This window comes from Cyprinodon tularosa, unplaced genomic scaffold, assembly GCF_016077235.1.
Source record: "Cyprinodon tularosa strain WSP-4 unplaced genomic scaffold, ASM1607723v1 ctg814, whole genome shotgun sequence".
NCBI classification, from domain to species: Eukaryota; Metazoa; Chordata; class Actinopteri; order Cyprinodontiformes; family Cyprinodontidae; genus Cyprinodon; species Cyprinodon tularosa.
In genome coordinates this window covers 155,775-170,984 of record NW_024039579.1, presented here as the reverse complement: position 1 = coordinate 170,984, position 15,210 = coordinate 155,775, and the positions used below count along the sequence as shown (strand labels likewise).

Genomic DNA, 15,210 nt, shown 5'->3' with positions numbered 1-15,210 from the left:
TTCTGGCCAGAGAAAAAACCCGTAATATGTAGCCAACATTTGGAAGAAGAATGTTTTCAAGATGACTTGGATAATAGCGCGTTGTGACAAACACCAGATACAGCACTGGGACTTGATCAACAGCCGATACCGCACCGTGACGTCACAAACCAGTAGGTGGCAGTAATGTTCTTTGACAAGCATGGATGCCTCCAGTAAAGCACATTCACATGAAAATTACTCTGAATTAAAAACACTGATCATTTATTGAACAGGATGAAATAATTTCATATTTAAAGTACTTTCAAAAGTTTGAATTCTGAATATGAGCGGACTTTTCCTTTAAAAGTTTTCTGTGAAGGTGGAGCAGTTTGTTTTTAATCCAGAGAGCTTCTGCAGAAGCTCATATCATCCGATTCCCCAAATGTTGAGAAGGTAGCAGCAGGAAAAGGCCTGTAGGTGTTATTTAGTGTGGGCGGACGAAATGTCAGGGTGGGACACTTCTGAACGGTTTGCAGTAAAATGTCAAATAATACATCAAGCTGCAGCGGCAGTATGGAACATATTGGCCTATTTGCTGGGAGAATGGTCCGTCAAGCCAAGTTGGCAGAACCGGAGGAGGATTGACACACATTTTCCATGCTGGTGTCTGTGCTGCAAACACTTTATTTTTGCTGCTTCTGCATCTTTTTCAATGTTCTTGTGGAAAATGTCATTCCTTATCGTTAATATCCAGCTGGGATTTACCCCATAGCGTTATGACACCCAGACAAAACAAAAGCTTAAAGCAAGTTAAATAAACAAACATAATAAGTGAATTATAATTAAAGTTGAATGTTTTTTCTTGCCTTCGAACCGCAGCGTTACACAAGCTGTCAGTGTTGGTTACATAGAAATTTAAGGCAAATACAATTTTAAAATATTTTATTAATCCCAAGGCAAGGCAAGGCAAATTTATTTGTATAGCACAATTCAGTACAAAGACAATGCAAATATTGTCAGAGCTTATAGGCTTTTTTTTTTTTGTTGTTACTTTTTACTGAATGAGTTTTTCTTGATGTTGATAGCTTTATGTAGGAAAGATCTTCTGTAGTGGTCAGTTTTGCACAGAATCTAGGGAAGTCTTTGACAAATGACACTCAGTTATGTAAAGATTTTTTGAAGAGGATCCTTACAGTTTTATGGAAGCCCATTTCCGCCACAAGAAAATAAAAAAATGGCAAGTAGAATGTCATAATTATGAGATTCAAATTCTTAATCTCGACTTTTAAGTCATAAATATTAGATTCAGTCATAATTTAGCCCTTGAAAGTCATAATTATGACTTACAAAGTCATAATTATGAGATGCAAAGTAAGGATGGAACTGTTTATGAAAACCGTCCGAACCGTTCGGTTCGACTGTCTCGGTTCGGTTCGCGTGTGTTGCGTTCGGTTCATGCGCTGCTCCTTTTTCTCATAGGCGAAGCGTTTACACTCCAGAGCAGAAGGTGGCGGTACTGCGACCAAAGCCAACCACCAGTAGTAAACAAGAAGAAGAAGGAGCGAAGCAGCGTAGCCGGGTGTAGCAGAAAAAAATAAGTTGTTGTGGAGAATTGTGTGGGTATGGCGAGTGGGAAAGAACAGGAGTTGGAAGACGCGCCAGCAGCACTTTATAGGTCTGCTGTATGGGACCACTTTGCATTTAGAGTGACCTACGATGACGGCGGAAAGAAAGTTGTGGATAAAAACAGTGTGCAGGCATTGTGCAACATGTGTTATATTATACAAGACATAATAGATTTTCCTAACAACCAACATATACCGAACCAAACTGAAAACCGTGACCACGAAACCATAAACCGAACCGAACCGTAGATTTTGTGAACCGTTCCACCCTTAATGCAAAGTCATAATTTCGACTTTTCAAAGTCATAATTATGAGATGAAAAGTCATAATTTTGACTTTTGAAAGTCATAATTATGAGATGAAAATCATAATTTCGACTTTTTAAAGTCATCATTATGAGATGAAAAGTCATAATTTCGACTTTTTAAAGTCATCATTATGAGATGAAAAGTCATAATTTAGACTTTTTAAAGTCATAAATGAAAATGTGTTTTCTTATTTTAAATGTTAATTAGGTTGTTACACTGGCAAAATGTCTCTTTTACCTCCTCAACCCAATAACAAATGCACTTATTTTAAGAAAGTAGATTTTTTCAATGCAGATCGAAGTTATGGACCTAACCTAAAACAGATTATATAAAGAAGGGATCCTGCTCCCACATTTTCAAATTTGAAATATCTCCATTGAGAACAAATTACAGATTAAGACAGATTTCTTGTTTGAGTTAACCAACCTGGTGAACAAAGCTGAATTGGATCATGTGATCGCTCTTTAAGCAAAACATTTTCAACAGCCATCAGTTTTATTTTAAACAATCAATGTTGTTCCTGCTGTCTTGCTGTCCTCATAGATCAAAATCCACCAATAAATTCAACACAGTATAAAAATAACAACTTGCTGGCTTCTCACCAGAATTTTTTTTAACAAGCACAACTGTAACTTTAAAAATGACAAAATATTCATGCATGAATTCAGGTCCTCTAACAGACAGGTTTCACATGTATATGTGTAATAAACAGGTAAAAGTGTTAAAAATCACTGTTTTCACTACAATTACGCTCATTAAAATGTATTTTAACGACCAGTTAGAAGAATACCGTGATGCAGGTGCTGCTATTTTTACTAAGTCAGCCCCAATGGAATCTAATAAAGTCAAATTAAATCCACACTCCTCAGGATTAGGTTTACCAACCACAAATGTCAGGTTTAGGGTATTATATTAGGCTTAAGCATCCATCCATCTCTCATCATATACATCTCTACTGACAGTAGGTTGGTGTCAAAAAGCTCGGAATTAGAGTATAAATTAAAAGTTTGAATTACCTAAAGTGAGTGAAAGAATTACACAATGAATATTTAAAAATTCTGCAGAATTAACCAAGTTCTAGTGTAAACTTCTGGTATGGATAGTAAAAATGACTCCTGTCATTAGAGGAAAGTACTGTGATGAATAATCCAAACATGTTGTAATTAAAAACAGTTTATTAACATATCAAATATTATACCTCCTTCTGTACACCTCCACTTATCTTATTCACATCAGTTATTATAAAACAGGTTAAATTAGCTGGAAAAGAAGAAACAAGAGAGTAACTTTCACATTCCTAAAGCTCATTGATACATGTTCTCCAGCTCACCTGGACTGGACTCTATAAATTAGAAACAAACTGAAGTTAAGTTAGAAAACACCACACAGCCATCATCATGATCATCACCATCATCTACAGGCCATGCAGTCGCGTCGGATGTTTGATCCATGCAGCTCATATATCAGGGGTTAAAACGGAGCAGATCTCTCTGGTAAGTAACAATAAAAATATAGATTTTACTTTAATTTGGAGGAGAAAACGCTTATGTTACCTGGACCTCTGGGTATATCTTAGAGGTAATAAAAGAGCCATGAATGGATGGAAGTGATCTTATGATTAGCAGGAAATGTTCATCATTTAAAGATTGGAACCATACAGAATAATTTTCCTTCTTGTAAAACAAACGTTTTTCTATTTGCCTAACGTCTCTATGTTAATAAGACTCAACCGTTTTGTTGGTCCGATATATTAGACAGAAAGTCCAGATGGAGACCGACCGGACCGCTGGGATGTGGGTAGACCCATTTCTCCGCGTTAAGAGTACCAGGTCTGGTTTGCTTGTGGAAAAGGTTCTGTTCTGCTGAAGAGGCTCTATAGTTAGTCTTTGTGGTGTTGCTCCTGTGTCTTCTTCAGCGGTACCGTCCCACAGGCAGTACGTTCATACAGGTGAAGCTGTCTGGGTACTTGGAGAGCACGACCGGGTTCCCGTCCATACGGACCTCGGAGAGGCTTGGGCGTAGATAGTAGGAGTTGTCGGACTTGCAGAAGGTGTCCGTGTTGACATCAGTGATGTTGTTTTCCTAAAACAAGATAAAGAAATCAAATCATCAGGAAGTTGTGACCTGTAGGAACTAGGGATGGAACGGTTTATGAAAACTGTCCGAACCGTTCGGTTCGACTGTCTCTGTTCGATTCGCGTGTGTTGCGTTCGGATTTTGTGAACCGTTCCATCCCTAGTAGGAACAGGTATTTAATTTTGTATTCTGCAGTTTGTATTCTGCAGTTTAAAAAATTGTCCCAAAAGCTTCATTTTGCTCTCCTTTGATGAAAGCAACTTCGTTAGCATGTCTGCTATGTCTTCTAAAACATTTATTCTCAAAGTTGTGGTTGTGACCCTCTTGGGGTCCCTGCCCAACCAGTTCTTTGTCGTGAGATAAGCTACAGAGGTCAAAATGAACAATAAGCATTTATGATGTGTTTAAAGAAATAAATTCATTAGACCCCGGTCAGTATTACCGATCACTGATCACAGCATCAATCCATAAATTCTTCAGCTGCTGTGTCATGTATATCGACATTGTATTATCAGGTATCAAAATGATCGGAGATGAAACAGTATCATTAATTTACTGCTGTTTTAGTGAAGGAGGCAGCAGAGACTAGCTTTCTTTAATCAAAGTGGAAGATAGAGAAAATATTGTTGATAAGGAATGCTCTTAAGAGGTTTGTAGGTGGATTTTGTGAAAGCTGTTTTGATTTAGACCTAGAAGGACTGTTTCGGGGTCCTACCTCCTAACCGACCAGCGGTCATATTCTCCCCTTGATATGCTGCGCTCTCTGCCTGCCAGGTCCCTCTGATCTCCCACTATCATTCCTCCCACCTCAAGCAGTCTGCCTCCAGAGGCTAGCTTCAGCTAGCAGTGGGCTCTTTCTGCTTATTCTCACTGGTAGATTTCTGCAAACTGCTGCTGTCCTATTGCCCCGCATTCATCATACTGTTTCCCCAGGGGACTTCTCCGATCTTCCTCTGTCCCTCAATCCTCCACAGTTACCCTAGTTTGCCTCGGTCACCTGTAGCCTCCCCCTGCCCTACGCTGTAAAAAATTGAAATCTAACCAAGTAATTATATCTTAAAAGAAGTACACTTTTTCTTGATTTGAAGAGGTAAGTGAGACACTTTGCCAATGGAACAAGACAATATACATTTAAAATAAGCAAATAACAATTCCATTATCTTATTTCAATTGCATATTATCTAATTATCTTATTTTAAGAGTGAAAATACTCATTCCATTGGCAGATAGTCTTATTTACCTAATCAAATTTAGGGGAAATATGTTTATTTTAAGAAATTTTTATTTATTTCTAGATCGTTTTTGCAGTGTAGCACTGTTTCTGAGGTGCTCCTTTGCTCTTGAACTGCCTTCCTTGTGTCCCTGCTCAGATCTAACGATGTGGTTCCTTAGCACCGGGGGTGGGGGTTGGGGGTCACAGCTGGCCCCCTCCTCCCAGTTGTGGTGCTGTCTCTACCGGTGTTCTCACAATGATACCCCGATCATTCTGTCTGAGGTCAGAATGCTGTCTCCCCTTCCCTCTGTTGTTGGAAGATTTGGGCACTTTGACCAAAACAAACATGGACCAAGTTCAGGTAAAAGATGCACGTCTGCTCAGAGATAAAATACTTATCATCAACACAACGACCAGCACTTTGAATTGGTAGTCTTCATAATGACCGGCTAGTTGTGTCCGATCTTGTAAAAAATGGCTAATTACCGAGCACGGCCAATAGACCGGTACAGATCTAAAATTCATCACTTACACTGATTCAGCAACCAAAATACTGGGTCCAACAAACTACTTTGGTTGTTGAGGCTTTCTTTTATGTTATTACATCTGTTGTTTATGGATTTGTAGAACTATTTAGATACTTAAGCAATCATTTACAGCATTAGTCAACTGTGGTATTATTTTATGGATCAGAAACTGAAATATCTGGAAGCCTCAGTCCTAGAGGACATGTAGGTAAATTGCAAATGGTATTCTGGCTCTCTGTTAGCATATTTTCCACAGAGAAAACCTTCTGCTTATGTTCCATGGCAGGAACTAAATCCCTTAAATAAACTGAACCAGAATTTCCTCTCCGGTATACACACATCTGGACACTGTTTACTAAGGAGTTTCTTCTGATAGGAACTGGTTGGCTCCATTTTGTTTTAGGGTTTCGTTTAAAGACTCGTGAAACTAACGAATCATCCTTCTTCCCTTTCAGTTACAAACTTCTAGGTCTTTGTAATGAGACAAAAGGAGAAGTCAAAGCAGTGGGAAAACTTTTGTTCTGTATTTCTGTTTAATGGTTCCATACCTGGAGGTGAAGGATCCGGACGGTCTCTGGGATGAATGGGACGGCCTCCAGCTGGTTGTGGGCCAGGTACAGATTGGCCAGTTTGGTCAGTTTCTGTCATGAAAGCATTTGTGTTAAAAAACGGTGTAATGAAGCTTTTCCCCTCCTGTTGGATTTAAAGCCTGTTTACAAGTATGGATGTCCTGATATCAGTCTGATATCAGCTGAAAAATAAGTTTAGTGGTTAGAGCATTACGCTTGGAATCCAGAGGTTCTGAGTTGAAGCCCCACTACCACAGACTGACACTCTGGGTCCCTGAGCAGGGCCCTTAACACCATACTGCTCCCTGGGCGCCACACAATAGCAACCTACTGCTGCCCAAGGGGATGGGTACATTTCTCCGGTATTATTATTATTATTCAATTCAATTCAGTTTATTTCTATAGTGCCAATTCACAACACTGTCATTTCAAGGCACTTTACAGTTCACCGGATCATCGTCAAATTTTCTATCCAAGGAAAACTAGCATCGACTCATTGACTCCAATGCAACCCCTCACGCTAAGCATGCTTGTAGCGACAGTGGAGAGGAAAACTCCCTTTTAACGGGAAGGAACCAGGCATTTAACTATTTTGGCCTGCAAATCAAATCTCCAATGTAAGCACATTGAGTAAAACACTGCTCCTTTATTTCTAAGTATTAGTGCTTCCTAAAAGAGCAGCAGAAGCTAAGCTACACGGTTAGGAGAGATTTGTTTTATTTACTTGTTGACTGTTTGTTAAAAACAAAACAGATATTGCAGCTGACTGTTGAAGTTTTCGTGTCTTTCAATTTATTGAATTTTATTCAATGATTGAACATTTGGTTAACAATAAATATGGCAGTTTTTCCTCATACCTATTGTTGTTGACTGTTATACTCTGTTTGTAATATCACTCTATCAAACCATTCCTATTGTGCCACACTACAAAACTATAATTGAAGTATGATTTGTGATGATATTGGATCAATATTTATATCGTTCAACACTAAAAGCTGCAATATTTTATCTGTCTTTAAGGCAGTGGGTGTTACAGACATGTCATGAGAAACTCTCTAAATGTTCAGATGTTTTTGTTGTTAATGAGATAAGATTCAATAGTTATTATTATTGAATTGTTTAATGTTTGGATTTCCTCTCTGATCCTTTATCTTTCTAACCGACAGATTCTGGTTCTTGTGTGGACACCAGGGATACTGAAGGTCCATCTAAGCGACCAAATAAGTCATTAGGATGCAGAGTGTTGGCACACTGCAGCTGAAATAAAGCAACCAATAAACAATTACATATTAGCGGACAAATTTAATTTATTTATCTTCAGCATTTTGACTGTTTCATCATCTTTGTTTCTGGTTCTGTTGGATGAAATATTATTATCATACCGACGTACCTTGAAAGCGTTGGCTTTGACGCCCTTGGTTTTGAGCATGTTGTGGTTTGCGTTGAAGGAAACGAGCTTGGTCGGAAGCGCGGGAAGTTTGACGAGTCTGTTCTCCGCCAGAGAGAGTTCCTCCAGGAGGGTCAGCTTAGAGAAAGCAGCGTCATCGATCTCTGAGATCATGTTTCCTGTGAGATCTATTCTCTTCAGAGTCACTGTTGGCAGAAAATGGGACACAGACAGGCAACTGTTTATTTTACAGTAACTCAGAGCGTGGATATTTTACTGACTCATAACATCGGATACAAAATTTCTGATTAATTCAGGTTTTAATTAGGGTTGCACCGATACCGATACCAGTATCGGACGGGGCCCCGATACTGCCCTAAAATGGTGGTATCGGTATCGGCGAGCACCAACAAATAGGGCACCGATACCATTTTGAGAGCCATAAGTTTATTCAACTATTGTCACCCATTCCAGGTAGGCAATAAAAAGTTCTACTGAATTCACTTTGTATTAGATTTTTTCCTGCTTCACTAAGGTATGCAGCAGCTTGACAAAGCCATGATGGCAATTATTTTACATTATTATTGTATCGGTATCGGCCGATAATGCACAGCCAGGTATCGGGTATCGGTATCGGGGCCAAAAAAAATGGCATCGACGCAACACTAGTTTTAATATGAAGAGGCTACATCTGTAAGGACCAGAAGGACTCAGATCTGCCTCCAGGTCTGACCAAACCTTGTGTTTGGACTTCTAAGACTCACCGGTGTCTCCAAAGTCGTTTCTGCCGATCTTTTTTATCTTGTTGAAGCGGGCGTACAGGTAGGCGGTTTCTTTTGGCAGCAGGGGGACGGTGGTCATGTCTGGAGAGACCTCCTCACAGTACACCGAACCAGACAGGCAGACGCACATCAGGCAGGTGGGCAGATCTGCAGACAGCAGTCAGAACCGGTTCACAGCGATCCACAGTTTGAGTTTATTAACTTTAAATACCTGACTTTAGACAATTATGTTTTTTTTTTTTGTTTTTTTTATCAAGATCATCAAACTGCCAAACTCTGCAAAGTTCGGCTTTTTGTTTTGATTTTGTGGTGCAACTTCCTGATTATTTGGCTGATTATTACAGTCGTGGAACAGACGCCCGCCCACAACCTGCTGGACTTAAAGGTGCAGAAGAGGATTTCCGTGTGGATCATCAAAATAAGTGGTCCTCCTAACTGTCAATCATTCTGGGGTCATGGTTACGTAAGGCCATCCTATGTGCTCGTCCCCATTTTTACTTACCTGTGGTGAGTCTGAGATAGTGGAAAAATTGCCATTCTTTTGGAAATTAAGCTTGTATGAGCGACAGTAACTTTAAACAGAGCGTGCATGAACGAGGAATTGCCTTTTGCATGCTCTTGCATGTGTTTGATAGGCGTTCCCTCTCTTGAGCAGGTTATAAAGCGGAGAGGGCGCGTATTTTCAAAAATCCGCGAAAATCCTCCACTATACCTTTAACTTAAATTGATTCAAATGGACTTGGATCTTTCTGCCAGAGCTTAAAAAATTTTTCCCTGCTGCTTGGTTAAGTCCCGTTTTTTTCTCCAGAATCGTCAGTCTGTCAGATTGAGGTTGATCCGCTACCTGAAAGCAAGACTTCTTAATGTGAAGGACTGAGGGTGCCTTCTCTTACCGGCGCCGCCGTTCGGAGGTGCAGCGCTGGCACCTGGCTCGTCAGCAGCAGGCAGCGCCCTCTGCAGGAGAAAACAAGGCATGTTAACATAACATTTATCTTCTGGTAATCTGAAACCTTCCTCCTGTCACATGCCGACATGCCTCTGGGCAAGGCACTTAACCCCGAGTTGTATTAATCGTGTTTGAATGTGAACCTGTTTGACTAGAAAACATGGTATAAATTTAGAGCAGAAACTATTAGTCAGATTAATTTATTACTGAACAATTGGCAACTGTTTAATTGATTAAATAAATAGTTTAACTGAACTTTATCAACTCTAAAATATATTTAATGAAAGAACTCGTCAAAGCAGTCATTAAGACAAAAAAGTCTCTGTAAATATTTTCTATCGAAAACTTCTTAAGGGGCAGATTTATCTTCACCTGATTTTTATTCTGAAACAAATCTCCTATAAAGCACCTTAATATTTATCTGCTAATTAAAAAATAGTCATTAGTGGTTGATCGTTATTTGCAGCCATAATCTATTTACAGAACTGCAAATTTTTGCACTAAATACATTCATGTAAATGCGTCTATTTGGAATAGTTCCTTTTTTTCATCATCTTGAAAGCTCGATTCTCCAGAATCCGCTGTTGAAGGACTTTACTGTAACCTTTGAGTGAAAAACATTTTTATTTTTACCATCATGCATCGATCCGCTGCTGGCTGCAACTTTCTCTTCCTAGACCAGCTCAGCTGGTTACTTTGAAATTCGTTACTCCAGTCTGAGCCCCTCACTGCATCTTTCACAGTGAACCCAGCCTGAACCCAGACTCCCTGCAGAGGAAGGCTCTAATGTTCGCTGCTTCTATCAGCTCCTGACTGAAGGTGAATGTTACATCAGGGATCTGTTGGTAATTTAAAGCTTCCTGTGCTGATGCACTAGGACCACAGTCACATCAGTGAGGTGGTTGCAGAGAAAAAATAACCTTTGGTTAAACCTGGTGACGTCCAGCATCTACTGAAACCACCTTAAACTTATTTCAGTTCATCCAATAAGCTCTTACTGTGGTTGTAGACAGATGTCTCTTTGTAAGGGAGCCTGAACCTGACCCTGCAGGACGCCTAAAGAAAAGGCTGATTCTAAAAAGATTTGAAATCAATTCTTTCTGATGTAATATAGTCCAATTTTAGCTAAGAATAATAAATGGATAAAAGAAAAAACTAATAATCATTGTTTCCTAACTAAGCTGACTGAGTTGTTATGCAACATATTGATACTAGTGTTATAAAGAAATTCATCAGCAGGTTAAAAAGTAAAGGCTGCTGTAAGGACATTGGAAAATTAATATTTTTTTAAGTTGAACTTTGTTTATCAATTTTTAGGAATTGTAGGAGAATTATTTAGAATAAGAAAATCATTTTTCAGCACAGGAACTGCATATTATTGCAGGCTGCTGGAGCAGGAAATGCAAATCTTTTACATAATGTTGTTGAGGGCCATCACAGCTGATTAAATGGTCAGATGCAACCATGTATTGCTGGATTCAGGAACCACCTGTGTGAGTTTACTAAACATTGTTTTTTTCTTTCTAATTAATTTAGTTTGACGTTTTTTATTTTCTTTTTGACTAAATAAGCTATTTTTAGTTCCTCACTATCCACCAACCTATACATGTGTGGCTTTGTGGTTTCATTGTTTGATTGCTAGAACGCTCCTTGTCCAGAGTCCATTATCATATCAATTCCATCCACATTGAGGGAACTAAATATTTCTTAGTGTCGCAAACCTAAAAGGAAATAAAAGCATATTACATCCGACAACCCACTCAGTGTTCACGTTTCATGTAGCATAGCTCAGCAATGACTGTCCTTCCTGATCTGCTAAATATGACATCAGTATCTTGTTATTATGAGATTATATCTCATAATTATGAGATCTTATCTCGTAGTTATGAGATAAGCTGTCAGATTTTTTTTTCTTGGGTTAATGCAATACGCTTACGTAACATCGCCAATCGCTAACGTCAAGCTTACATTTATGGTTCTGCATGCTGGCTGCAGCTCTAATTCGGGGACAAACCCAACTTATGTCTATTATGCTATTTAAATGGCAGGAATGAGAAAGTGGGTGCCTTGCTGTGTGTTCACACCAAACGCGTCTGAGCATCGGGAGCTACACATAAGCGCGTTCTGCTGTCCAACCATTCTGTTGTCCGCACATCCCAGCGTTTGGCGCTGGAGTTCAGAGATGTTTACTTTTACCACTGGAAGCCCCTAGCCTCAAACAATCGGAAACGCAGATTGTGCAGAGCTTCTGCATATGAAAAATAGATATAAAACAGATGAACTCAAAAGGTTTTGAAAAAAAAAAAAAAAGGTGGGAGAATGGATTGTTATATTCAAGGAAAAGATGCTGAGCCTGGTTCATTATTACTGCACTGAGGCGTTTTTAATGAACTATGGCAAACCAATTACAACTGTAAATAAAATAACCCATTTAAACACCTCTCGCCCGTAGACACCTGGAGCACCAGCACCCCTCGCCACCCAGCTTGGGATAAGCGTGATGGAAAATGGATGTTTAAACTTGCAGACAAAATACAGTTAAAACTTTTTTTTCAACTCATCAAAGTAAATAAAGCCAAGCTGCTCACTAGCTTGTAACTATAGAAACGGAGCAGATAAACAACCAAAACATCGGGCATCCAGAGCATTGAAGCGTCAAAACAACTTGACCAGCATTGATCCAGCGTTTAAACAAGACCAAAAACTGAGTGTCTCTACGATTTGGAAACTGCTTTTTTTTTATTTTGATTGTTTTGTTGATGCAAAGAATTATCTTTTCCCAACATTGAATCCTGGAAAAGTAAAACTGCTGTGAACAGAGTCCGAGTCATCAGACACTAAGACTCTAAACCATCGCTGCTCCTCTGAAAATGATCTGCTACAGGCGCTCACATGGCCTGGACATCCATGATAAGAGACCAAAGGAGAGTCTGGCTGTTTTTATGGTTGGTATTCAGAAAGAAGAGCAGAATCAGGACTAGCAAGGTCATCTTCCAGGGATGTATTCAGTGCAAAATGAGGTAACTGTAGATACAGTGTAGATTTATCTCTGCGTGAGACATTGAGCTGTTTGGATAGTTTATTTGCTGCTAAATGCAGAAATCTTTAGCTCCTGAACTAAGAGACCCCCAGTACCCTGGAGGGGAGAGGATCTCCATTCCCCTGTGGGAGTAGCTCTCAGCACGAAGTCAGGAAACAGAAATAACTAGCCTGGGATAACTTGGACCATCAATCTGTCACATAAACCTGGACCGGGGGTCGGCAACCCGCGGCTCCGGAGCCGCATGCGGCTCTTTAGCGTTTCCCTTGCGGCTCCCTGGAGCTTTTTCAAACATTTTTGAAAATCGATTTTTTTGTTTTAATATGGTGTGCATGAGGTCAAACAAAAAATAATTATGTTTTCCAATGCTGTAAACATTTGTATTATAAATAGATTTAAACAATAATTTGCGTCATGCCATAGAGATCAGGGATCATAACTTGCAACCAGTGCTGCGCAGTGCTAGGCAAACAAAGCTGCTGGAGTGTCTCGGACCATGGATCCCAAAGGGGGAAAAAGGAAGATAGCTGATGAGAAAAGAGGATTCAAAGTATGGACCGAATAATTTTCTTTCATTATCAATGCGGAACGATAGCCTGCATTTTTGCTTGGTAATGAGAGGTTGGCAAAAGATAAAAATAAAAATTTGGAAAGGCATTATCAGGGAAGGTAAGCTAAATATGCAGCCGATCACAAAGGTGAGAGGGAGAGGAAAAGTGTGATTGCAGAACTTCTGGATAAATTAGAGGAGAGCAAATTTAGATTTAAGAAGTGGATTACATCTCCAAATTTCACTACTGCTGCTAGTTTTGTTGCAAGGATGGAAAACCGTCCACAGATCGAACAGGTAGTGCTCTGATGCAGGGATGGGAACGCAGCACACGATGGGAGCGTTCACTGCTCCTCCATCACCTCATGCTCGTATGTGACATTATTATACATTTAAGCCCACATAGTCATTTATAGTGGAATAATACACTTAGAGCCAGTGTTTCCATACGAGGCATGTATAAGACTTTTACATTTTTGCGGCTCCAGACAGATTTATTTTTTGTTTTTTTGGTCCAATATGGCTCTTTTAGTAGTTTGGGTTGCCGACCCCTGAGCTAGACAGACTAGCAGCAACTCATTTTTGATAAAATTCTGTTTCGGTTGGTTTCCAGTTCACCAGTATAGCTTTAAGGGAACAATCTGCAAAATGTGACATGCTTTCTCTGCAAACCAATCAGAATGAATTTTTTTTTTACATGTAAAATAATCCTTTAAATGCAAAATATTCTTTAATGCATTTAGGAACTGTTGGAAGGGCCAATAACAAAGTGAAGCTGTGATCCATGTTTTTCATCTCAGATGTCCAATTCTGGTGGCTCTTTGTGGGTTTTTCTTCTCCTGGGGGTGTTTCCTGATGGACAGACCAGACCAGATGGTGGATGTGGTCCATTCAGACAACTAATGGAGAACTGTGTGGTTTTGGATGAGTTTTGACTGGCATTAAAACCAAAGGAAGGTGATTGGTTCTGAAGTATCTGTTAGGGAGGAGACTGATCTGATCAGTCATTATCCTGGAGGAGAGATGAGCCGCCAGAACCAGGTTCAGTTCAGGATGGCTCAGTCAGCAGCTGTTAGACAAACCCAGGCTGTTTGTTCAGGAGGATTTAGGAGCTTCGAAATCTTAATTAGTCTCTAAGAGAAAAAAAATCTGGTAGAATGTCCAAGTTTTGTTTTCTCTGCTTGTCCAAATTAACCTCAAAGTCCAGAAAAATATGTTTTTTTTGGTTTTATTAAAATTATGCAACTGAAAATTATTAGAATTGTCATCTCAGGTTATCTAATGTTAAAATGATTTGGATCCATAACTATATTAATTAATTAATATTAATGTTTAAAATTATTGAAATTAACCCATCAGGATAACTAATATTAAAATGATTCAGATTTGTAACTCGGAATTATTTAACTTTAAAAGTTTTACTTTTAGTCATTTGTAAAAATTAAAGAATGAAAAGAAAGCCCAGTTCAGAAGTCCCAGAAACACTATAAGAAAAATGATCAATTATTGAAGGAGAAAAGGTCAGATGGAAACATGAACCTCCTCACCCTTGGTCTCCTCGATTTTAAATACTCGCTGATGTATCCGTTGGGTAAAGATCCGGATCTCAGCTGTGACTCCCGCTTAAACCTCCAGGCCGAGGCTGCTGTCAGCCACAGCACCAGCAGACAGGTGAACAGGAGCGCCTTCATGCTGTCCGAAGCAGTGTGATGCCGACACACCGCCGTGCCTGGAAGAAGTTTGGCTTTCTGAGCTTCAGGCTCCTGTTGGGATCAGACAGATGACTGTATTTAAAGGCTGATCCGCTAACTTCCTGCAGACTCTTAAAGCAGAGTTTATAGAGTGCAGCACTTAACCCTTCCCTTGCCACCCACCATTCATCTCCAGTTAGACACACACACACACACACACACACCCAGCGCGAGGCATCAGATATCCAGAGTTCAAGCCGGAGTAAGCATCTATTTTTCTCTGAAATGTCCCTTAAACATGGCCAGCAAGAAATATGTGGGACAAAAACTGCAGAGAAAGCAGAAAAACTGAAAGTTGACATCTTAAGTGTGAGTGTGTTTTGTCTGGAGGAATGCCTGTGGTCTGTTGGACTATTCAGTAATGATTCATAATCAAACCTTCTTTCATTAGGCTGGATTTTTCCTCCTCCCGTCTCTCGTTTTCTCCCAGCTGCTGGCAAAACAATTCATTTAGCCAATTCGGTAAAGATGCAT

At 39.6% G+C, this 15,210-nt stretch overlaps 1 protein-coding gene across 1 annotated transcript; it reads right to left on the bottom strand.

Moving 5' to 3' along the window:
• Positions 1–3,052: 3,052 nt before the first annotated feature.
• On the bottom strand, positions 3,053–14,790 carry ogna (osteoglycin, paralog a). The gene is made up of 6 exons (XM_038272024.1): positions 14,533–14,790; positions 9,343–9,403; positions 8,432–8,596; positions 7,671–7,873; positions 6,260–6,352; positions 3,053–3,977 (listed from the first exon to the last, which is right to left on the bottom strand). Exons 1-6 carry the CDS (start codon positions 14,674–14,676, stop codon positions 3,807–3,809), a joined length of 837 nt encoding a protein of 278 aa, XP_038127952.1. The 5' UTR covers positions 14,677–14,790; the 3' UTR covers positions 3,053–3,806.
• Between the last annotated feature and the right edge of the window lie 420 nt (positions 14,791–15,210).